Source organism: Dasypus novemcinctus, chromosome 11 (assembly GCF_030445035.2).
Source record: "Dasypus novemcinctus isolate mDasNov1 chromosome 11, mDasNov1.1.hap2, whole genome shotgun sequence".
NCBI classification, from domain to species: Eukaryota; Metazoa; Chordata; class Mammalia; order Cingulata; family Dasypodidae; genus Dasypus; species Dasypus novemcinctus.
The window spans coordinates 47291886-47318429 of NC_080683.1; the positions used below are offsets into that span (position 1 = coordinate 47291886).

The following is a 26544-nucleotide window of genomic DNA, read 5'->3' on the forward strand; positions in this document are numbered from 1 at the left end:
CTACTGACACAAATAAATGATGCAACGAGTAAGTAAAAAACTTTGAATAATTCAAGCCTAAAAGGACTATAGTCTAAGATATTCAGATAATTGTGAAAAAGTGCTTCATAGTTTGCATTATCTGGATAGTTGTCCAAATTTTCCCATTCAGTACAAGATTTTCGCTGTTATTATATGGTCAGTATATTTCCTCTACCTTCTTCAGTGGCTGCATTTCCAGTCAATGGAGAACCAAGTCCTGAGAAATATTCAGGAATTACAGATACTTCATATTTTGTGTCTGGAGTCAGGTTCTCCAGTGTTTTCCTCCTCTGATTGGCTGGTGTGGTTACTTCTTTGCTTTCTCCACCAGTAACTGGTCTATACATAATCCGATACCTTAAAACTCTTCCTGGAGCTTGAGTCCAGGTAATTTTAAAGCTATCCGTGGTCTCATCTGTCACCTTTAGGTTGCGAGGCATTCCTTTTACTGAAATAAAAAGAATATTCAAAAATAGCTTGACTGGTTTTATATGAAAAATACAAAACTAATTTTGACCATGAAATTACAGCATTCCTCCAAACAAATCCATGAGCTTTTCTTGGACAAATATCCTAGTTACTTCATTCATTTAGCCAGAGATTAACTAGATTCTGAAATACCATGGAAATGTCATATAACATCAAGAAAGAAACTAAGCACTGATACCTTTTAATCAAATAAAGAGATACAGAATAGTAAACTTTTAAAATCATAAATACTCTGCTAAATGCTGAATTTATATTGCCATAAAATTCAAGAATAAAAACAATTTATTTCTTGGGCTTTAAATAACCAAGGCTTTCACTCGTACTACATGTTCTCAGTAAAACAGAAAAATAATTCTTTACACCCAGGTCTACCATATTTACCAATCAAACTGAACTGTCTTATCCAGTCAGTACCACCATTAACTTTTTTTATTGGTATAGTTATTAACTTGGAGAATAATTAAACAATACATGTGATGAATCAAGCACATGAGAGGTGCTTAATGAATACACTAGTAGGATCTAAATCTCGAGGTTCAATTGCAATGCAATTGATACCCACAGACTCACAGTCCTAATGTTTCAACTTCAGGACTATTCAAATGGTTAAACAAAAGAATCCATAGAAAACATTTAATATAATGCCTGACACATGGCAATAGTGCAATAATTTTTGCCTTAAAGAAAATTCCTAATTGATAAAGAAAAGTTTAAATCTCCAATTCCACTACTTTTGTAATAGCCCAATGGCCACAAATGAGAGTATATATGAATATAGTGGCCTCTACTCAAAAACCCTTGAGACTTAAGTTTTTTCATGAGGCTTATTCTCCATCCCCATCACAAAATCACAGCCAAGATCATCAAGCAGTTTGTGGACATTACTTGACATCATCAGAGGAAGGCAGAATTATATAAGTATGAGCTTCAAGGATATACACTCACAAAATCATAAGACAAAACATCTTAGATCATTTAGTTTATTTACTGGCCTTCAGGCAGAAATATACCTAAACCATGGACAGCAGAAAAATATAAATCTTATTTGACAAACCTTTCAGAGAAAAATATTCTCTAGCTCCAATTAGCAAGGGCTATCCACATCCATAAATATTTCCACTTACCTATCCTAAATTCCTCTCACACTGCTGTTTCCACCTCTTCCCCTCCTATCCTCAGTGAAAATTTAAAAAAACTGACATCTCTTGTAATATTCACTGTTTATACTTAAAAATAATTGTCTTCTCTTAGTCTTCCCCTAATCAGGTTAAATAGTGCCCTTTAAATGTCAAATGTGTGAAGTGTGTCAGAAGATACTCAACTATACCCAGTAAAGAGGGCACAAAATACTGCTTAAAACACTCATTTTGGTAATATACATTTGCCATCAGCTCATAGATAGAGCAAGGCAATTTCAAAGTATTTAAACCACAACACTGATGAAAATATGGGGCAGAAAAAGCAAGAGAAGCAGTATTTCAGGAGTTAATTTTATAATAACTCTCTGTCTCCTGACCTCAAATTATCAAAATAAATCCAGTTGTTTTTTTTACTTAACCAAAGTTTTCTCTTTTTGAAAAGATTTATGAATAGTTGTCTTTAATCCAGTTGTTTTTTTTACTTAACCAAAGTTTTCTCTTTTTGAAAAGATTTATGAATAGTTGTCTTTAAAAGAAGCTAAGTCTCACAATGGCATTTACAATGTTGAACTATAAAGCAGATGTTGACTTCAAATTATAACTTTGTTCTATAATACATTGATAAGTTTTGGAAAATAGCTGAAGAAACTCTCACACCTTCTTCAGTGGTTTCCTCTCCAACTAAGGGAACACTGAAGCCGTCCTCATATTCTGCCGTCACATTGACCAAGTAGAGAGTCTCTGGCCTCAGGTTGCTGAGAACAACACTGGTGCTCGTGGCTGGCTCCACCACCGTCACCTCATCATCCCCAGCAGCTTCCTTGTAAGTGATGTGGTATGAAAAAACATTTTCTCCAGCGGGAGACCAGTTACTTTTGAAACTGTAAGAGGTCACATCGGAAAAGCTAAGATCTCTTGGGGGCACGTAAGCTATATAGAAAAAAGAAGAAGGACATAGGTAAATTGTTTTAATCTGATTTTTTTAAAAAAGACTTAATGATTATATGTTTCTGGACTGGCTTTATATACTTTTGAGGAATGGTTACTGTGACAATGTACTGAACAAACAGTACCCACATGGCCATTGAGAAGAAGCCGCTCATGGAGAGGCCTCTCACTTAGGCCTCTCCACTTATAAGAGGTCTTGATTATTTTGCCTTAGCTATTTACCATATGAAATTATTCTAGTTATATTACTAGTTAAAATTTAACTTGAATTTTGTGCTTAAGACAAAATATGAATGGAGTGACCCTACCCAGAATTAGAATATTTAAACAGTAGCAGACCTAAAATGAACCATGAAAAGTTTTTCCACTAATTCCAGCATTTGGACATTAACCTTTGATGGTAGAAGGATATTTCAAGGTAATAATTATATTTTTCTTAACAAAATAATAATTTTTAAATTTAAAGAGATGATGTTTAAGACACATTGCATGTCTTCAGAGAACTTACAATCAAATTAGAGCAAGAAGAGAGTATGAAGTTATTAACAAAACAAAATGAATGTCAAATGAATAGAAGCAATAGTAAGTGTGGCAGGACTGGAACAGCTAAGGAAGGCTCAGTGGAAAGGATGGGGTTTTTATCTGGACCTTGAGAAACGGAATTTTGACAAATGAAGAAAAGCATATAGGAATTTCCAGATGTGAAGAATGATGCCCAAAATGATCCAGGAATGGGAATGCCGAAGGAGAATTCAAAAGTCCAAGACTACATCCTAGTCACATTTGATTCCCAGGACCTAGCTCAGTATCCAGCACACAGCAGATGCTCAATAAATGGTTATTGAATTGAATATGACAAGTGTGATAAACCTGGTCCTAGCTCTATTGAAGATCTAGGATTAGAAAGTGCTCATGAATCTTATGGGACTCTGCTTTTTCACCAATAAATTAATGAGCCAGAGAGGTTACTAGAGATCATGTGATGTCTATGGAGCATTTATTTATTGATAAGGAGAGAGTCTAATGGAAGAACTAAATACACCAGGATCAGTAGTTTTCAATAACATAGGAAAGTTACTTTTTCCTATACATTAAAGGAATTGAAGTATACTATTCACAATTTTACAACCAAAAATGCTTTGTTCATGGAGAGATAATATTTACAAAATCTACTTACTTTTTTTCTTTATAGCTGCCAATTCTTGCTCAATTCTAAGGCAGATAGATTGTGTAAGTTCAAAAGATATCCTCTGAAAAGCATCAAAATCTTCCACTGTGAACACATGGGTCTCAGCAGGAGGAGAGGCAATCGCTTCTAACTCAGAGCGAACAGCTTCCTTCACACCAACTGCAAAGATCTCAACATCTGAATTCCTCAGTTTTATAGCAGGGTCTCTGAAAGCATCTGATGATTTCCCGTCTGTGATAAGAATCATGACCTTTGGTACGTTGCTTCTTGAACCCTTGCTGGGCACAAATATTTTCTCTCTTACGTAAGTCATTGCTTTGCCAGTGTTTGTGGAGCCTCCTCTGTAGGGGAAGGTGTTTATTGCTTCAATTATATCTTCAACTTTAGTGAATTTTTTCAACGTGAACTCAGTATGAGGATCCCGACTGTATTGGACAAGACCTATCTGTACCCTATTTGGTGAAATCTCAAAACTTTTTATAAGAACTTCCAAAAAAGCTCTAACTTTAACAAAGTTTGCAATCCCAATGCTATAGGAACCATCAACCAAAAACACAATATCAGCTTTTATATCCACACCACGTGAGCATTCTGTAAAGAGAAAGAAATTTCATTAAAGCCCAACAAACAGAAATTAGTCACTAAAATATAGATATCTTTTTCTTTGTAAGCATACTTCTTTAAAAAAAACTATTGCAAATATTTTATTTAAAACTAACTCTGAAACAATAAGGCATACTATCCAATGTACCCTCAATATTACAAACTTAATATATCTATTAACTTACCCACTTGAACTTTCATTGGTTGAGTCTTCTCCATTACTGAAACAGGTTCACTAGATGTCAGTCCCTTCATGGCATAAACACTGATCTGGTATTCTGTATCTGCTGAGAGATCTCTTACACTGAGTGTAGTTGTCTGGGGGCCCACACTCAGAGCATGCTGTCTGCTTCCAGTTTTCATTGGAGTCAAAAGGACTTTATAGCCAGTCACAGGACTAAGAGATGGATCCCAACTTAGCTTAATGTATTTTGATGAGACTTCCATGGCAATCAAATTTGAAGGAGGTTCAATAACTAAAAAATAACAAGCAGAATAGTGACTAAACACAGTGAGATGTGACCCTATTAATAAAAGTGTTTAGGTTTGGATCTTCATTCTCCAAATTCAAATTAATTGAGACTATATCAAGAAGAGTTGCCCACTCCTCACCTCCAAATTCCACCTGTACCCATCAAACCAAAAGTGATTCAGATTCTCATTTTTTGTGGGGGAGCTGAGAAGTTTCAGGAAAGAGGAAGTTTTTGGAAGAATTACTCATTGGACATAAATGCCTAACTCTTCTCTAGAGCCATGTCTTCAGTTTTGGTTTTGGGTGTTTTAAGAATTGTCTTTGTACTCTGGCATGAAAATAGGCACTCAATAAATATTTGTTAAATCAAACAATTGCTCAATTCATCAGAAAGATTTTATCTTTTAATAATGCCATAAGAGTAAAACTGTAATTCTAAAAGATACTTTATTATATATTAAAAAAAAAAAAAACATTCAGCAGACTTTAAATGACAGGTTCTATAATTTTAAATAATTTCATGCCAACTTATTTCAAGTTGAAAAAAAATTCAACTCCATTCACAGCACAACCAAACAGAAGTAAAAATAATGGTTTGTAACATGCATATGGACACATAAATATTGATAATCTAAAATCTTTTCCTCCTTACTCAATGTAGAACATAGTCATGCACTAAGCAGTTAATATAAACTATCTTAAGATACTTCAAATGAAATATTCAAAATTGTAGATTTGTCAATGGAAGCCTATTCCCAGGAGATATACTTCTAACTTTTTAGAAATCAGTCTGTAGGAAGTGGGTTTGAAAATAGTCATAAGTTTACTCCCTCCCGCCATAGGAGGTAATCGACTGTAGTGCACGAAATATCTAAAGAAGAGGGAAATCATGGGAAAGAAGCAACAGATGTGCCTACTGGGAGTTTAGCCAAATATTTTGAGTGATGTGGAAGCAGTACAGAGAACAAGTGTCTCAAACTGATGCCAGGGAGAGAATGGAGGCTCTGAAGAAAAGTGTGAACATCTGTGGTACACGGCCATTGTCCATACCGGTGGAGCTCAAACAGAGAGGCAGAAGGAAAGGTCGGTCTACCCTTGCATACATGCAAGTTCACCCAGTGAAGACCTAGGACGACTGCATAATGAGAAGCTAATCAGAGAAATGGTGAGGGGCAGAGTGTATAAAAATAAAGAGGGGGAAAAAAAGAGATATTAGGCAATAAAACAAAGAAGTTCTGAGACAGAATTAGGACAACGGATATTGCCAAGATACTTGGGCTCTGGAGATTAAAGAGTTTATAAGATTGACGATATATTTATTTAGAACATAATTTTTTCTTTTCTCAACTCTCAGGCTAAGAGAAGAACAATCATGGAAAAATATAAGGGCTTTGTTTTTTGTTTGTTTTTCTTTATCAACATAGGGGCTTTGAATCATGACTTTTTAACAACTAAAACAATGCTGATGAAATGCCTTTTGACATGGCTTTCCTTTCTCACATGTATTTAGAAGCAATAACTGATAGAAATGAGAAAATTTTCCAGATGTGGTCAGATCAGATTGACTGTGATTTGAAATATTTCTAAAAGCTTTGAAAACATTATGTAGAGTATGGTGATGGAAAACCTTTTGCTTAGCCAGTTATTATAAACAGTGTTGTTGCCATTTTAAGTTGTAAAGAACTAAAATAAATGTCTCCCCTACATGCTAATGTTTAAATCAGAGTGCAAAGTATTTAAAGCAATTATCAGAGTACCATGATCATGGACAGATACTTCAAAGTGCACAACAGGGAGAAAAGAATCAATCAAAACCTGCCCAAAAAATATTTTTTAAGAATTTCACAGTAATATAAATATTTTATTGAAGGTTCCACTGTGGTGGTGGGGGAGGGGGATACAAATGGTTTCTACAAATGGAATTACTGAAAAAAATACACATGTAGTATACAATTGGAGATTCACTGCAAGAAATATTTGAGTAAATATGTCTATTCCTAGGATACCTCTAAAGCTGTAAATGCTACCCAAACACAGGGGATTACTCAACAAACAATCCACTCACCTTCTTCTCCACTAACCAATTCACCAAGCTGTTCGTCAACACCTGAGCACACCTGAGAGATGATTTCGTTCTGAATATCCACAATTGCATCAAAGTTGGCCACATTGAAAACATGATTCAGTGAAGGTGTGGAGGCAATTTGTTTGAGTTCTTTTGCATCTGCAGCTTTAATGCCTTAAAAAAAAAAAAAAAAAAAGAGTATACAGGATAGAAAAATGTGCTGCCTTGGGGGAGTTCTTTGCTTTCTCAGTTTTTCACAAGTGAAGACAACTTCAAATCCTTACTAAGTCATAAACCAGAATTGCTTTGCTTCAAAACCAATGTGCAACTGTTCATACGACAAAGGCATTTTGTAATTTCACATCAAATGGCCAGCCAAAGAGGAAACCAAACGGTTAGTAAAACAGAGTGGGCTCTCATCCTGACCAGGCCAACATTTGCCCCTGCCATCTGTAAAGATAATACTTTTTTCTTCCAGAGTTCTGAATGCACTGAGCCCTCTGAATTCTTCAAGTATTACACAACACAGGAAACCCATAAAAAACACTCAATGATTATACAAGGAGGATCTTTATTAAAGACATTGCCCCAGCATTTTTGAAAAGTAGTGAGCTGGCAAAGAATGAGAATACCACCTCACTTAATGCATATGCTAAGAGAATTACATGAGGGAAAAAGATAAGCAAAACCTTTACGCAACAAGTATTTGGCTTCATTCTGTACTATAAAATGCAGTGTAAACTACTAATAGCACCCTTCCTTGAAAAATCAATACTCTATCTTCCTCAGCATTAAGTATATTGAAGTAGCACTAAAATGACAGTAGTTAACCAAACATAACCTACCCAAAGAGAAAACTTCAACCCCAATATTGCGAAGCTCTCTTGCTGGAATTTCCACTTCATCCTGGGATTTGCCATCCGTAATAATAATCGCCACTTTAGGAAAGCCAACTCTTGCCCCAGCTGATTCCGTAAAAGTATTTTTAACTAAGTAATCAATAGCATCCCCTGAAGTAAAAAAGAAGAATGTTCAGTTACTCTGACAATACAATTTTGCCAAAGTCAAAACTGTGATTAATTTCAAAATTATTTAATATGTGATGATTGTGCAATGCTTATTTTATTTCCTGAACAGATATTTCTTTTATTTTAAGCAATAACAAAACCTGTAAAACATACCTGTCATGGTGTTGCCACCTTTATATGGGATTTTTTTAATTGCGGCAAGAAGCTCATTCCTTTGGTAGAATTGATTTAAGTTAAATTCAGTCCTGGTATCAGTACTGTACTGGATAACTCCAACCCTTGTCTTCTCTTCCCCAATGTCAAAAGCAGACACAAGAGCAGCAATAAAGTCTAAAATGTACTTGAAATTATTTCTTCCCACACTCCATGAACCATCCACAAGGAAAACTAAGTCAGTCCAGGCACTGACAGAGCATTCTGAAACACATTTAAGATATTTTTAGTGATGCCATTACTTAATTTATTGTACAACTATTTTATATTCTTTTTATCATATAGCACATCTCATTATATTAGGAAAACGAATTAACAATGCAACTTGAAAAGCAACAGTTGCTTCAGTCATTCTCTTCATTAGAACATATTCATCCGTTGCTCTTTACCCACAATGGACATTCTCAAAAAGAATAAAAACTTTGACTGGTACACATAAAAGCATTTTCAGAGCCTTCATCCTGATGCATTTATGTAACTATATGTCTTTAAATTGCAATATAAGGCATTATGTAAGAAAAGAGAAATAGATTATATGTCTTGCTCACCAGGAACATATAATCCAAGAATTTATGTGTACTATCCACCTATTTTAATGAACTAGATCCTCACTCTTCCTTGACAGTAAAAATTGTATAAAATATCTGGGAGACATACAAAAGAAGTGTAGGCAAAGTATTTTCATTCCTTGGTATTTATCAATAAATATTTACAAAATTATTGTAAATAATTGCATTTTGCAAATGCAATTGAGCTGATAAAAGAGAGTAAATCTTTTAATTTTCCCTGCATTTTACAATATATTGTCTAAAGTTTGCATTAGGGTTAGTGTAAAGTTTGCATTAGGGTTAGTGAAGAGTGTTGATGGCATCTAAGGGGAAAAAAAAGCATAAAAAGGATGCAAAATAGCCAAAAGAGTCTATCATCTTAATTATCGTTGTATTTAAATTTGACAATAAAGACCTACATTTACTAAACAAAAGAGATTAAAAAACATTTTAATTCAAAAGTAAAAATCTACATGATAATATTTAACTACTAAAATGTATGACTGGCTTATATAGGTGATTGTATTAGCCTGCCTTCCTTTGTGGTACGGGGAAGGTGAGTTATCATGAAAAGCTTCATGAGACAATAATGAGTGAATTTTCTAAAGATGTTTTTGCCCTGGCAGCCAGCTGGTGCATAATAAAAGAACTGGGCTAGAAAGAGAAAGAAAGGATCTTGGAAATGTTCCCAAGTCAAATATAAGTTGCATACCTAAGTAATCTTTGCACTCTATTTAGTAGGCGGATTTAAATCTATTTAAAAGTCCATATTTTGTACAAAGCGTTGAATAAATCTTGATGGTTTGGGGGAGATCTTAGCATTATAAGTACATACTATAAACTGTTTCAAATGGAACCCTGAAACCCAGGTGGTAAGCAACCAAATCCTGTTCTCCAGTTGTCCAGGGCTGCTCAGACAACTAACAAAATGATGATGAACCAGCCCCAGCCCAAAAGAAAGGAGTATCTTCAACTGCAAGCAAAGCAATTCCATTCCTCTGCCCCATGATATCTGTGTGCCTTCTCAGCCTGAAGTAGTGAGTGGACCTTGTCCCAAATTCCACAAGACTGAGAAATAAACAAAAATAAAGGGAGAGTGTGACCGACCGCTGCCGAAAGCAGATTTATTGTTATTGTAGATGTTCCCTTGCATTAACTAACATATAACATTGATATAAAAAATAAATTTTTAAAAATAGAAAAACTATTAGAATTCAGAAATATTGATAAAGAGTAATTTGGAGGAAGAATTCCAGATAAATGGGTCTTTTTGTTTATAATCTTTTCATTGTCATCCTGGGTCATAAATCCAACTTTTACAAGGTAGCAAAATTGAAAGTCCAAGAAACTCCTTAAGGGTCCATCCCTTATAATGAGTCAGACAAAATAGTAAAAGACAAGGATGCTGATAACTTCAAAACCTTGACTGAATAAACTGCTTTCAACTGATTACAAATGCATAATTTATTAAAAATATCTCAAAGAGATGCTGGAAAAGGTTACAACTGTCATCAACTAAGACCATGTAAATAGATCTGAGCATAACACACACATAGATTTAGAAATATATCTTCATGGCAATTGAATTGCTTCAAACACTACATGAGGGAATCTCCATCGTATTCCAGCCCTTATACATCTCATACATCCCTAAGCCACCATTCATTTCTATCAGTTTATCTTTGAGAAATGAGTTGAGTCCAGTGATCTGCTTTTATTCCTCCTTTTGCCTACTGTTTGAACACTCGTTAAATTACAAGTGTTCCTAGTAAAAAGAATATTTAGTAAAGAGAATGAAAAATTGGTTAGAATATGAGCACTTAGGAATTGTAGCTGCTTAGTTATATATGACTCTTATATTGTCTGTGCTTCTCCTAGGCAAATATTATAAAATTAATATATGTATAAGATTGATCTATGTCTATAACTATCTCCTATATTCTACATTCATGACTTCTAAAAATCCAAGCAAAAATACTAAGGGAAACACTCACTTTGTATCTCTGCTTTTCCAGGTTTCTTCTCCCCCTGCTTTGCTGGACCACCTGTTTGAACTGAACCAAAACCTAATTATTACAAAAGGAAATGAACTCAGACAAGTATTTACTAAAAAGAGAATAAATATAACACCACTGTCTTTCAAATGTATGGTCCATGCCCAGCTGGTCAGAGGATACCACCAAATAATTGTTCCCTTTCAAAAAATTAATTTTTTATAAGATTTTAGAGATATTTCCAAAAGACGTTAATATTGTTGCCTGGCAAATCTTAGTGTTTTTAATAGTTCACATTCATAGCATTCCTTTTGCTTCCAGAGATCAGGGTTATAAATCAGAAATGAATTAGTCACATCCACAAATAACTAGGTGCCTAGAAAGAAAAGTTAATACTGATATAAATTAAATCTGAAAGTCAGAGAAATCTTCTCAAAATAAAAAGTATTATAAAAGTACTTGAATTTATCTTGTGCTTACTTGTTAGTTGGCCAGTAACTGGTATACTTTCTTCTACTTCATCATATGAACTTATTGACACCACATACTTTATTTCAGGTATAAGGTCTGTTAAAAAAGTTTCAGTGGTACTATCTGCAAGAGTATATTCTCTAGTGGGCCCATCTGGAAAACAATATAGAAAAGAAAAAATATGAAAACAACGAAACATTTTTGACATGCAAAACAGCACGATGCAATGTAATTCTCAGAATTACCCGAAATTTGAAATATTATTTTTTTAGAACATCAAAACATTATTTTCACTGTCTTCCAAACTAAAATTTTATATCTGACAGATTCAATAGATGGACTGATAATGTCTTGACCTTTTACAATCATATTCAATAGTTGTTTAAGAAATCATGAATTCCTCTAAAGATACACCAGAATATCAAACTGAAAACCTTTCATTGTTTCTTTATAACTTTTAATTGAAGTTTCTCATTCATACATGCACATACATAAACAGTAAGTATATAGTAAAAGCTGTGAACTTGCAAAACAAACATGAATACCATCATACAGGACTACCTTACATCACCCCACCACTAACACCTTGCATTGTTGTGGAACAATTCTTACAAACTATGAAAGAGCATCATCAAAATATTACTACTAACTATAGCCAATATCTTACACTTGGTGTATTTTCCCCCAACCCACCCAGTTATTAACACCCTGTATTGGTATTATATACTTGTTATAGTTCATGAGAGAATGTTCTCATATTTGTCCTGTTAACCACAGTCCTTTTTCTACCACAGGATTCTTTGTTATAAGACACAAGCTTTGTACAGTCCATTCAAAGTGTAAACTCAGGGGCTCTCATGTTCATCACAGAATTAAGAATAATGGTGGATAATAAAATGTTCATAAGTGAGCTATAAAGCTGAAAAGAATATAATTTTTAAATTATGCATTGGAGGAGAGAAGACATAGAGAAAAGAAAATCAACTTGAGGAAAACAAACCCCTAGATGAAAATCAACTTCCAGTGGGACGCAGTTTGTATGAAAGCAGTCCATCCTCCACACTCACGTGGGTGAGTGTGGATTACCCTAATGGGTGACAATGATCCTCTGAATTGCCTTAACTAGGTAGCAAACGTTTCAAGCACACTGTACTGAGTGTTTACTTATATACTGACAATTATGTCCTTCCTTCTAGAGTATTTTAATTCTTAATTTAATCAGGAAACAGTAGTACCTAGGGACTAAATGCATGTTAATACCTTCAATTATAATACATTTTCATCAAAATATAAGTAATGAGAAAAGGTAACAGTTATAAAAGAACCCTGAGAAATAGAAGCCCTGGTTTCCATGTGAAGCAGGCAAAACCAACCGGGGCCCTCTACTGGAGACAATGAGATACCAGAACTCTGTCAGGTAGAGAGAGTTCCAGTGGGAGTACTGGGAACAGGTAATTTCCAACGTCTAGAAAGTGGATGGATACTCTTTCAACTGCTGTACTGCTTTGAAATGAATAAACTAGTTAACTAAAAAATATGTTTGGGGAGAAAATAATTAAAGGAAGAAGAGTTAATTCCTGACCCCTTGATATGTTCTCCGATTTGAATTTATTTTTAATCCATTTGATGATAAATCAGTATTTAAAATTCTTGGTATTTGTAATCTGTAACCACAGCTCTGGTGGTTAGTTATGTCGACATCATCTACCTTTACATTCAGCCAAACAATCAAGGCTTCCTCCTACCACTCAGCCAGTGTCAATGGAAATGGTGATTTTCCCATTCCATGTTAGAACTAAAAGTTAATTAACAGGGACTGGTTCTCCATACCCAGGCAACAACATTAGCACTAAACATAACTCTGAGAACAACCATAACAAGTTATTTATTTGAAGGTTCCTAGCCTAGGATCTACAGAATTCATCTAGCCAAAGTAAATTCTTTTTCTTACGGTCTTCTTCTATCAGTGTTTAGCAGGCCTGAAATATGACAAGTGACCATTTAAGTCTCTGATTTCAATGTTCAGGAGTTTCCAGAAATGTGCAAATTCTTGTTTTCCATCATAGTAGTACACCATTATACTGGAGTAATGTTTCTTAAGTACTGATATGTGCAGGTCCATAGGGAAGGCATAACCACATGCTTCATGACCGGACACTTTAAATGTTGAAAGCTCAAATAATTCAAGAAGAATGCCAAAAATTGAGAATTCTGTTTTATAATATTAAAGATTTGTTACAATATTCTAATCAGGTTTTTAAAAAGTATGTTTTTAATAACATCAGCATAGCATAGGAGACCATGTTAATAAATATCAACAGTACAAAATTATAATGCTGGGTACTGGTCTGGAAACCTGGGTCCACCAAATATCTGGTGACATTTTCCAAATTCCTTAGGCTGTCTAGATGTCAGCTTCTTCATGAAATGGAAGACAAAGAGGAGATTGGATTACATCATCTCTGATGTCTCTATTCTATAACCCCATCATCTTGAAACTTACCTGTTGTAGGATCCACTGTTATTCTGTAGCCCACAATTGGATCGACAGGTTTTGACCATGACATATGAACAGTATTTTCATCTATAATTGTAAAATTCAAGTCTGAAGGAGGGTCAACTGCAATAAGAGAGAATTGATGGTATTAGTTACATTTTTCCAGTGTCACAAAATAGTGAATTTTATTTATAAAGAATACTGTTGAGCAAAGCATACTAAAATTGTCTTTGCATAAATTTGTTTCCAACAAATATAAAAGATATCTTGTTGGATAAGAATAAAATTAAAAGCTGACAAGATATGACAAAACATCAGAGAGTATACATATTACAGAAGACAGCACAAAACACTTTTGATTCTTGAGTTGCTAGGTCATTCAAGAATGGCCAGCAAAATCAAGCAAATAGAAACATATCTGGGTACAAGTACATACAAGTACAATGAAATCACATATAATAACCACATATGCAAACAATTCACATAACAATTAAAGAATTTCAATACATGCTGAGTGCATTTTGAACAAGCATGCCAAATCACAACCTGCTTAACAACCACAGAAGTTAATTTGGAACACTGACATAATACTTTTTTCCATAACATGGGAAAGAATCAATGGTATTTTTAGTTTTGTCTCTGCATTGTTGCTTTGTTATTGCTTGTATTTTGATAAAACTCAATCTGTGGCAGAGATGAACAAAATTATCTTCATGAAAAGGAGGAATCATAAGAAACTTAACACTGTGATGTCTCACAATAAAATATACATTAAATGTATATTCATATTCATATAGACAATATTAAAAAATAATAAGGGATGCTATAGACAGTGATAAACAAATGTTTATAAAACTAATATTCTGCCTGTTTACACCAACTTGCTATATGTTTCCAAGGTGTAAACCAACACAGCTATTCTCCTTGCAGCAGGTGTACGCCATACTAGAAATGACATTTTAAATTAAAATGCCAGTATGGTATTTTACAAAACAATGGTTAATTATGAAAAGACAATAGCAATGTATATTTATGGACATTTATTTACAGAACTTAAAGAAAACAGTGAAGAAGAATCAGCAACCTTAAAGACATGATTGTGCATTAAAACTGGGAGAAGTAAATGACAGGAATAACTGAAAAGTACAGAAAGGAATAGTTTACATACAAAACTGTATAGCGTCATGCATGTGTCAATGAAATGTTGACTTGTTTTAGTGTCCCACAATGAACAAAAGCCTCCATGTACAATGGTCATTACACAAAGACGTTTCAGAAATATTTTATAATGATATTCTCTCTACAATGTTCATGCCTCATCATGCAGCATTGTACTGACTCACTGTCAGTGCATGGTCAGTGCATTAAAAATTTCAGTCTTTAAGCAGGTCAACAATGTAAGATGACTTTCAGTCATACTCTTCTTAGAATATTTCAGTCTGAAAGTATTCCTTGTGAGTTAGAATTTTTGCATCTGTTTTGAGAGATTAAAATTTCCTTTTTGGGTTTTTATAGAAGTCAATTGAAAAACTATAGTAGCTTTGAGACATGAGTCAGAATTTAACTGGGGTTAGAAATTTGTAATATTAATAGCACGTTTTAATAAAAATCAAACAAATTAAGAAAACAATTGCTTTAATGAACTGCTGCTTCCGACTGTAGATATGGCTTTTCATTTTTATCAGATACACTAGTACTGGAATGAATGTTATTTTCTTACTATCCATACACAGGCAGTGAGATTAGACTATTAATCTACATGCATAATTTATTTATTCAACATTTTGCTGACAATAACTACATTGCAAGGTTTTGTTGTAGTCATCACTTAGTAAAACAAGCATGCAATAGGTGTTAATAGGACAATAGGTATTAAGAATATCATTATAAAATATTGTTCCAGTAGCAATGGCTCAGGACAAATTTAATGCAAAGGCAGACACAACTGGCCTGAGCATGCTTAAAAAAGTCAGTACATGGAAAAACAGTACCACCAACCTTGGAAGGAAATTGACCTGATGCAGCAGACATTAGGTTAAAACTGCTGAAGGGCAGCAGCAGCCCACCTTGTTGATTTCCAAATGACCAGGATTCCAGATAAACTGAAAAATTGACTGTGGGGAAAAGTCTTTAACATTTCAGTGGATTTCAAAGTGTTCATAGAAACTCAGATGTGGTACTTGACGATCAAAAATAGGAAAGAATGACCGACCAACATGTGTGCAATAGAGAGCCCATTCTACTTTTCTTCTTCCTGATTTTATCACACATACAACCTTATAGCATTCCCATTTTATTTACACTCTGTTTCACAGAAATAAATTATAAAGTGAGTGTGAGCATGTGACCTCTGTCAACTTGAATCAATGCAAAGGTTTTTTATGAATTTTGAATAAAATTATATATAATTTTATATGTAATTATATATAATTGTTTTATTTATATAAAACTAATTCACAACTACCATTGCATCATCACAAGCAGTGTCTATATGTTCCCCCAAAATAATGGTCATAGTTTCAAATATGAACTACATGGATATGTGCATATTGATTATAACTGCAACAAGCCATAGCTGCATAGAACGAGAATCTGAACCAATAGAAATGGAACTGAAAATATAAATAAGATAACAATCAAATATATATTTATAAAATCTGAAGGCTGAAAGTGAAGAGATTAAAATTTTAAATATACAGAACTCTAGTATTTTAACTGCATATTCATGAATAATACTTTTTTTTTTAGTAGGTACCAGGGATTGAACCCAGGACCTCCTGCATGCCGAGCAGGCGCTGAACCACTGAGCTACACTTGCTCCCTGAGAGTAATATTTTTTTGTATCAAAAACATTATCCTATAAAAGTCACATTCTGATGTGATTTTGATACATAAATTGGCAGGATTTAGGGCATTTTAGGAATGATAATAATGAGTAACATTTGTTGAGTGACCACTATGTTTTAGCCAGATTGTCAAGCACTTCATAGATTTTCTCCTTTGTTCCTCATAATAACCCACCACATCAGGACTGATTATCCCATTTTACAGATGAGTCAGTGAAACTCAGAGGGTTAATACAATTAATAAAGTAGCAAGACTAGCAACCAGGGTCTGACTCCAAAGAATACAGTGCTCTAATGTATTGGATTTAATGTGAAAACACAGAAGTATTTGAGTCAAAGATTAACTTTAGACATCTTTTAAACCTAGTTTATATATACATATATATTTCTCTACTCTTAAAAAAAACATTACCAGAAGAACAAATGATGCCTTGTCAACAATAACTATGTGGTATTCAGTTTTCTCTGACTCAGATATGAACTGAATTTGTGTATTAAATTTACAAACTTGCTCAATCCATTTTAACCTAAAGTGTCTATTTGTATATACAATAAAGGAAAACATTTTTTCCCATCATGGCATGTTTCCAATATGGATACATTCAAGAATTTGCCAACCATGGCAGAGTTGGACAAAAAGATGAATGGTGAGAGGAATAGTCTATTAAGTTCTAGTAAGGGTATAAGATTGTATAAGCTACAGATAAGGCAAGGCTGACAGCATACCACTAAAGCATTATCTTAATGATTGGACCTTTAGTCCAATCTTTACAATAACAAGACTGGAAAATAAACTATCTTAATGGTGGAAACCTTTAGAAATGTTCAGACTGTAGTGAATTTATTATATTTGATACGCATTAAATAATAAATCTGCAATCCAAAGTTAGTAGAAATTTAATGATCTTTGTCATGATACATAAATTTTCACTTCATTTGTGTCAACAAGATACCAAGCAATGGATTATTTTGTACACATTACAAAGTGTGTTCTTTCATTAAAATTTCTGGGTTGATCAGTTGGCAAGCAAGAAGGAAGCACATGTATCCAAACCAACACTAAAATAGTAGTAAGAGAATTGGGTCTTATCTGTGCTCTATTTCTAAGTAACTATACTAGTTGATATAGTCAGTCTCTCTAGGTCTCATTTTATTATTTGAAAAAATGAGAGGATTAAAGGAGGTGATCTCCAAGTTCTCCTTTAGTTTTGAAATTACAGTTAAAACATTAATCAGATATTGGATTATATAAATATATATTAATTAGCTCTAGGCAATTAAAGCTTATGGACTCAACTCACTGATAACTGGTAATATTCAATTGTTCATAATATATTATAAATTAGCTTTACTAAAATAATAACTGTTTTTCACAAAATTTTGTGTCCATATCAAATTCTAGATTAATTAGGAAGGTGTCCAATTTTCAGAGAAAACTTTTTTTTTGAGGCATACCAGGGCTGAGAATTGAAAAAGGACCTCATACATAGGAAGCAGGTGCTCAATCGCCTGGGCTACCCATTCCCCTCAATTAACTTTTAAGTGCAGAGTGTTAAATTTTGTAAATGACAAATAACATACTATATGATATATGAGCCAAAAACAATTCACACATTCTGGATTATACTGACCACTGGCCAAGTTATAAGGTCAATAAAATCTATACTATGGCTAAAAATTACAAATATTGAAGGCAAAAAATAATAATTTTCAGCCCTATTTCTATATAACAAAATAACATATTATAAAATATGTACTTCTTGGAGTAAATAGACAGAGGAAAACAACAGAGTGAAGGAGATGCCATTATTTAAAGAGAGAGAGAGAAACACAAAAAGTAAAAGACAAAACTTCCAATTATTAACAATATCAAAAGAGACATTGAGTTTCAACATGTAAAATAATAAGAAAGTAGAAAATGGTCAGAAAAATATGTCCAAATACAAGAACACAAGCGTGAATAGTCAAGGAGAAAGAAAATTAACTAAGGCTCCTTTAGGACAAAGATCAAATGGTATAGTAGGAAACAGGAATACAAGTTGAAATTTGGAAATGCCCCCAAAAGATATATTTCAACAAAATTCTATTTCCAGCCCACTGTCCCCAGAAAGGCTTTGGCTACAAGTTTTGTTAACCCTTCACAGGCTCTTGGGGCCACTTCATAAGTAGTTCATCCTAGAGCTATGCTGTCCAATACAGTAGCCATCAGCCAAATGCAGCTCTTGATCACTTGAAATGTGGCCAGTCCAAATTGAGCTGTGCTGCAAGTGTAAATAAAATACATGCCCAATTTCAAAGACTCACTATAAAAAATGTAAATTATCTCACTAATAGTTTTTCTATTAATTACATCTTGAAATAAAAATATTGTGGACTTATTAGGTTAAATAAAATAAATTATAAAAATTATATTTGCCTGTTTCTTTTTCCTTTTTTAAAATGTGGCCACTAGAAAAATTTAAACTACGTATTTGTCTTGCACTTGTGTTTCAGATTAATAATGAGCATTGTCAAACTAGAGAATAACTAGAGAATAAGGCCAAAAGCATGAATCCTATTGAAAAGATGCAGCTTGAGAAAGCAAAAGAAAGAAAGATCTATATGAGGTGAAATACAAACATGTTAAAAAGATAAAATATGAGAAATATGAAAATGATCAGTAATGTCCAAAGTAAAATGTTCTTTTTAACTGCACTTTACCAACCATCAATTATTCAAGTCAGGATTGATTTTTCTTCCACTTGCATCATTTCCAGCCTAATTCTTTTCCCAAGAATTCTCAAATCTTTCTGATTTTCAGGTAACTATTTTCTTAATAAGCAATAAATTCCAGAAATTCGTGAAATAAAATTCCTTCCTCACAGCATAGAAAGGCAACCTCATCTGGGTATTAATTCAGAGGCCACTCTAAACAGACTCTATATCACAAAAATATTAATCAGATAAGAAGAGTAGGCTTGTTTCCATCACTTTTCACAAACTGCCTTATACATTTTGGCATCTAAGCTTTTCCCAGTCTTAAATTTTTTGTAGCTGCAGTCTTGACCTGGGAAATCAAAGACATTAGGAAATTTTTCAAAACCTCATTGTTTCCATGAAAGAGCCTACTTTCCCACACCTCTCAAAAAAAACAATCCCTCCCCAGCTTCCCCAACTGTCACGTTAAGGAGTACGGTATTTTTCTCCCTTAATTCCTTCAGGGGACTTTGTTTCTTGAAAACACACACACACACACACATATATATATGTATTTATGATGTCTTTTATGGCATTACCCCATTTACCTTGCATAATAATAACCCTAGTTTGCCAAGTCTTCACTGACAATTAAGGGACCACAGAAGCCCACATTGGGTTAATGTATGTAAACGTGTTCATTGCGTACTGGGCACTGCCAGGTCGTCTTCAACACAGAATCTGTTAAGGCATCAAGTTCACACACATCAAAAAGAATAAAGTGAAGCTGGAAATCTGACAAAAGTCCTTCGTTTCTTAGAGAGGACGGGGCCAAATGGAGTCGTGTTGTAGGGCTGGAAGCTCTACATCTGCGCACTCCTGGCCGCCCCCTGGCTCAGATCAGAGGCGCCCGGCTCCCGGATAGGAGGCCAAAGGGAGCGAGAGGAGGGCGCTGGAGCTGGTGCCCGGCTCGTCTGGCCCCGGCTTGCTTCTGGGGCTGGGAACCTTGGCTCAGAACCAAGATTTGCACGTGGCTGGGCCTGGGCCAAGTACTTCGGAACCCTGCGAATCAAGCCAACAGCCGCGCCACCGTCTTTGCCCGCCACCCATCCCCGGGGCAGTTTGCTGCTGGCTCCTTTGCCTACGCCGTCTGCCGAGCCGACTGCGCTCCCCACAAAACACACAGACGCGTAGAGCCGGTGCTGTTGGAGTCTTTTATTTCATGCTGTTACCGAAGTCGCAACCCCGAGCCAGGTGGTTGCCAAGCTCGCGAGCAGGCGCGGCCGCGCTCCGGGGCTTCCGGCTACCGCCCGAAGGTGTCCTGTTCTCAGAGCTGGGTGCGGCCGCCGCCCTCTGTCGGCGGCGGGTGTTCTCCGCAGGCGGCTTGTAGGCGGCGGTGTGGACAGCACACCGCAGAGACAAGCGCAAGGAGACCACACAGAATTGTACGGGATAGCTTAAACACGAAAGAGCCAGACCTGAGAGCTGAGAAACGGACAAACCTCAACAGAAGGGGGCGTTTCTCTGGAGGAGAGAAACCACCGGAGAAAACACGAAGTGCAGTGAAAACAGAGCAAGCAGTGGAGGCAAGAAAGCTTCGGTTGTTTTGTTCTGTTTTGTTTTCTCTCTTCTCAAATTCTATATAGTCACCGGGGGAGGGAAAAGAAGAGTCTTTTACCTTCTGCCTCAATGGAAGACAGGAGCAGGGCCACGACCAGGGCGGCAAGTGCTGCGGGAAGCCTGGTCCTCATGCTCGGCCTCCGGGCTCACAGCCGCATGAAGGGGCCTGCGGGAGGAAGCAGTGACCGCATCAGAACCGGGCCCAGGCTGGCCTGGGACCAGGGAGTCAGGCCTGCGCCTGGAACCAGGTTAGGACTGGAGTCTGGAGCAAGTCCAGCATCCTGACAGAACTGCCTTAATAACCACAGGGCCCAGCCCGGCACATAATGGGCCTATTGTGGAGTAGTGGAAGTCAAGTTCATCAGCAGAAGTTTGATAGTGGCACTGAGAGAGAGTTCAAGTAAAGAGGGTCCTGTTTTCCTGAAGACTGGTCCTGCTTAATAGCCTGGATGAAGCCTTACCAGGTCCCACATGACTTCATCCTGCCAGGGTGATGGCTAATTCAAAGGTCATTTTATCCCCGACTCAACTAAATGTCTCTTCCAGCTGGGGATTCTATTTGGCTTCTTTTTCCTGGCTGCTGAATTCTTTAGGTAACTACTTTAGGGGTCTCAGGGTAGTTTGGAAAAGTATAATAAACCTCTTTTACTCTCTTTTTCTTCATTTTGTTCTGCCTACAAATAGGCAATTCTTTAAGGTTTGAAATGGATTACACAGAAATATGTACGGCACAGCTGAAACTTGACCCTCCTGCTAGATGTGTTGGTTTCACATCTGATAAATCCCTTAACCAAGCTGAGGGAAAAACAACTCTAAAATACATAATGAAAAGAGACAAGGTAATAGTAGAGGAGAACCACCCTTGTCTGTTTTCTCAAGATTTTTTTTATAGCAATTCTCAGTCGTAATCTTTGCATTTCGCTGTTATTTATCCATATATATATATATATATATATATATATATTCTGATTTTTCCTGACTCTGTAGTTAGGTTAATTCTGTGAAGGCAAAGATGGAGCTTTATTCATCTTTTTTGGTCTCCAGCTCACAAAAGGTGCTGAATCCAAGTTGCCAGGACTGGATCTTCTAAAAGCTTCTAAGGTCCAATCCAGAGACAAAAGCTACTAACAATGCACTGAAATGGGAAGCAGCCAGAGGCAAAACATAAAAAAAAAAAAAAAAAAAAAAAAAATTGACTCTGAAGTACATAAATTATCGTAAGGCAACAGACTCAGACTCATGAAAAAGTGGAGGTGGGGGGGGTGGACTGTCTTTCTCGGGAATCCCAAAATAAGCCAAAGTTTTAGCCCTTTTTGAGAAAGAAACTGACAAGCTCCAGCCAGGTCTCTCCAAGTTATTGGCACAGTCTATTAGGGCAGCTTTCCTCTGTCCTGAGGGTAAACTGCATTTAAATGTCTGATGAGCAGGCGTGCCAAACTGCCCAGGGATCCTCTTCATGAAGCCAAGATTAAAATTTTGGCCTGCACGGGCCATTAAAGGGCTCTAGCAATTTCTTTCTTCCTAATTAACAACTGTCTGACATGTCTAACCCGCTTCTCAGTCAGTGCAAAGCAAGAGATGAGCTTCGCCCGTTTTTCCCGTCATCTGGCCTTACGTTTGCTATGATAATTTCTAACTCAGTTGGCATTCGTGCTCGCGAAAAGTTAAAGGCTGATAATCGACCCATCCACCGAAAGTTCTGTGCAGATTTTATCCCCCTTAATCCGCTGAATTTTACAAAAACCTGAGTGCTGGGAGCGCTGTTATCTGGGTCTACCGCGCCACCTAATGGCTGCCTGAATCAGCGGCAAGAATGAATCATCCCGCATGGGGTAGCAAAAAAGAACAGTTCAGCCAGCCCGCTAGGCATTCCGTCCAGATACGTTTTACAAAAAGAAAAGTTTTCTCTCTTTTAAGCCAAAACATTTATTTGAATGCTTAGCAACACTTCATTGAGCATTCTCAGACATAAATGTCTCAAAGCGACGGCCCCTACGTGGCAGAGAGGATTCCCTCACCTCACTCTCATGAATGAAAATGAGTCACTTGGAAGAGTGGGGAGAAATAGTCCTCTTCGGCCAACTCGCCCCTTCCCCATCTCTCCCGCCCGCAGCTGAAAGAGGTCAATTTCTTAACTCCTGCGTCAAGTTAAAACACACACGCATGCACAGCCTCTGGCAGGGTCCCTGTAGATCGCACGCGAATCTCCTGCCTCCGCGCCTACCCACCGCGACCTTGACCTTAGTTAGCCAAGGGCGAACTTTGCACTCTTTTCCTTTCTGGCCGCATCGCTCCTCACCCAGCGCGCGGAAGAAGGTCGCAGAGTCCGCGAGAGGGGGATAGAAAGGGGTTATCGAAAGCCCGGAACTAGTTATCTGAAGGTCCCTATTTGGGGCACTTCTTCGGCTGCCCAACCCCGGATCCTGGCTTTGTTAAATAAACCCTGATCTTGACCCTCTAGGACTTAGGGAGGTAACTGCCTCCCTGGTCCCACAGACTCCGAGGAGGAACTGGACCAAGTCACCCGGGAAGGGGTCAAGGGCGGGAGCTTTCTCCGGGAGCTAAGGAAAGCAGACTTTTGGCCAAGGTTGAGTCCCGCTGCAGCCTTGCAAGCCAACCGCTCAGATGCTCTGGAAAGCAGAGGTGGAAGGAGCCGGAACACTCGACCAGGAATCTGTCTCGAGATGCCACACACACCCGCGCATCCTCGACGAGATGCAAAGTACTGGACTGCAAAGCCCTCCAAAGAATTCGGCAGAGTGCGTCACCCAGAATACCTTCCCAGCGCCCCCGCTGCACGCCGGCACTCCCCGGCAAAGCTGCAGCTGCGAGATGAGGGTGCGGGACGGCTGGCCACTGAACCCGGCGCACCCTTTTAATTGCAAAAGACAGCATCTGTAGATGAAGTTCCTCTACAAACGCAAACATTAAGCAGGGTACTTAGTTATGCACACGTAGCCGCCCTGCATCAGCTTTTAAGGAGAGCCAAATTTTCCTTCTCCCTCAAAAACCCAAACGAATCCCAAAACCCTAGTATACCAGGGCAAATCTCAGCATGTATCTCTCCACACTTACCTGTCCAAACGGTCCCTGTCCTGGAACCCCAATAGCTCAGGAGACGGAAGGAGTGAGCTAGAGGTAAGTTTCCCTAGTTATCCTTAGGGAGGATGGAGTGGGGGGAAAGGGCCTCGAACCTGGACCGACCTGAGGCGGTGGTGACAGAGGTAGCGTCGGCGGCAGCGGCTTTCCCGCGTGGGAGAAGCCTGCGTTCGGTGTGACCCCCGCGCGCCCGGGGGATTGACGCTGCGCTCCAGGAGCACTTGGCGGCACCCGGGCGGTGGGCAGCGGCGGGACAGCGGGGAAAGAGGACGAGGACCCCGGGAGGAGCGGCGAGAGCGACTGGGCGGGCGGAGAAGGTTCCCAGCAGCTGCTGCCGGCGCGCGGACGCGTCTGGGGCGGCCTGCCTTCGCCGAGTGGAAAGAAGCTCCGCGCCGCGGGCTACTTAATAGAGGGCTGTTCCCTGCTCTCAGTTTACTCAGTTACGAAACGCCTGAGAAGGTGGACGGTTGCCACAGGGTGATGTATGCTCCTCCGGCGGTGAAGGAGGTCTACTTTTGGGAACGTGTGCATACTTCGAGCATTCCTTCTGCGTGAGGTGGCGATCGCCGTAGTAGCAGTGCCCCGCCGGGGGACGGGGAAGGGGGGGAGAGGGCGGGAAAGGGGGACAGCCGCAGCCGGGTTCACTGCCAAGGGAAGCCGCGCACTCCTCCGCTTGGGGCGGGCTCAGGAGCTCGGGTTTCGGTGTCCGTGCGATTTCCTTTAATGAATTTATTTTTCTAAGTTAAGAACAATGTGAGGAAAGCGACTTTCCTTATCAGAACTGCAGGGATGTGACCCCCACTCTCTCCCAGCCCTATCCCCTCATCACCAAGTCCACCTTCCTCCCCCTCCGTCCTGGGTGCACTTAAAAGCGATTTACAGGATTTCCATTAACTAACTGTCTGTGCACGCGGCGCGCCTTCTGTCTTTTTCAATCTCAAGGCTGCGACTGGAAACCCGGTCAACCGCCCGCGCGGGACTCAGCTCCGAAATGGCTTTCCCAGTCCTGTCTCGCTCCCCTGGTGCTTCGGGACGGAACCTGGAAGCTAAATTTGAGCCAAAAGGGAGGGCGAGAAAAACTATGAAAGCCAGGTGTCTTCAGAACAGGAAGCCGCTTAGGAACAAGTTACAAACCCCGTAGAGATTTCTCACTGGGGTCCGAGCAAAACCTGGCCCAGCAGGAGGTTTCCGAAAAAAAAAAAAAAAAAACTGCCCTTAAAACCCCGCGGGCCCAAGGGGACGACGAAGGGGAGTAGGTTTGAGAACCCAAGACCAACACCTGCCGCCGCCACGAGAGGATTGACCTCCTGCCAGCCCCTTTGCCTCTTCTACAGCTACCCCTGCGCGTTGGCCATGAGCAAGGAGCCTGGTACCCAAAGTCATACTGGGCGCAAGGGAGGAATGCGGGGCACTTACACCGTAGCATCAGAAAAGCTCTCCCGGCGAGGTTCTGATTACAGACGTCGGAGTGCTCAGCACAGGCCCTGGACTTTATAGCTTCTTGAAACTCAGGGATAACCCCTGTGGGGTTGAACTCCCTGGACCACGGTGGGACCGCGTTCCTGGAATTGACCAACCCTCAATTGTAGAATTAAAGTAGAGATGTTGTCCCCAGTGCAAACCTCTCTTGCCTCTTTCATCTGACGTTTGCGAATTTGGCCTTTCCAAATTCGGTGGCATATTTACCACGGAATTTACCTTGAGAATTACAAGAACTTGCAAAGCAACGCCCCTCCTCCCATACCTCGCCCTATGTACAGGTCTGCAGCAACGAGAACCAGAGGAAGCAAGAAGGAAGACTGGAGGGAAAAAACGGAGAAAAATGAGAAATAGGAATCTCCACCTCTGCACATTCCCGGAGCACATACGACCCACTCGAAGTCCAACTGGGTAGCTTGCACAAAGAGCCCACACATGCTCACTGCATTGTCCAGTGCTTGCGAGCGCGTTCTGATAGTGGATAACCCCACAAGAGCACTGCAGCGTGCGGGCCGCCACGCAGCCCAGTCAGGCTCGTAGGGACACGCCCCGGCACCAGCAAGCCCCGATCCCGAGGCTAAGGAGACCCGGCCTCAGAACTGGAGCCAACCCTTCACCCACATACACACAAGGCCGGGAGCCCCGCCCAGCTCCGCTTCACAGAGCCGCGGAGGCGGGTGGCAGCCACGAAGACCGAGCCCGGGAGCAGGGAGGTCTCCGTGACCGCGGTCTTCGCGCCCAGCGGTGCTGCGCCGCGCCCGCGGATGCCCTGGCTGGCCCCAAGGCCTGGAGAGCCCAGACGCTAACGCTTCCAGTCTAGGAAAGGAAAACTGCTGCGTTGCGCGCACGCCCAGGCCGGCTAGGGTTGCATTTGGCCCACGTGTTTTCTCTACGTGCTTTTCTTTACATACTTCTGAATTTGTGGTGATGGTGTTGTTGACTGGGGAACATGTAACTAATTCCCGTTGTTGATTTCCTTGATTTAAAATAGGTTCTTTCCTGTTGATGTGGCTGAGAACTGCAAGCCCATCTATCCGTCCGGAAGCCAAGCAGTCACCCTCTGAGGAGCGGACGGCAGTCGCCGGCTTCCACTTCCTGAGGTTGGAAGCTGCACACCGGGTGGAAGTGGTGGCTGTCCCCAGAGAGC

General features: G+C 38.8%; 1 protein-coding gene across 2 annotated transcripts in view; it reads right to left on the minus strand.

Annotated features, from left to right (window-relative positions):
• The window catches only part of COL12A1 (collagen type XII alpha 1 chain), a 110768-nt gene extending 86310 nt beyond the window's left edge, over positions 1–24458 (minus strand). For both annotated transcript variants that reach the window (XM_058307047.2, XM_058307048.2), the window contains exons 1-12: positions 24024–24458; positions 20878–20985; positions 13684–13800; positions 11190–11333; positions 10710–10769; positions 8108–8371; positions 7772–7936; positions 6927–7100; positions 4575–4865; positions 3775–4377; positions 2307–2579; positions 197–469 (exon numbers count right to left, since the gene is read on the minus strand). In XM_058307047.2, the coding sequence (XP_058163030.1) occupies positions 197–469; positions 2307–2579; positions 3775–4377; positions 4575–4865; positions 6927–7100; positions 7772–7936; positions 8108–8371; positions 10710–10769; positions 11190–11333; positions 13684–13800; positions 20878–20950 (2437 nt within the window). In that variant the 5' untranslated portion in view covers positions 20951–20985; positions 24024–24458. The remainder of the gene's footprint in view (positions 1–196; positions 470–2306; positions 2580–3774; positions 4378–4574; positions 4866–6926; positions 7101–7771; positions 7937–8107; positions 8372–10709; positions 10770–11189; positions 11334–13683; positions 13801–20877; positions 20986–24023) is intronic.
• Between the last annotated feature and the right edge of the window lie 2086 nt (positions 24459–26544).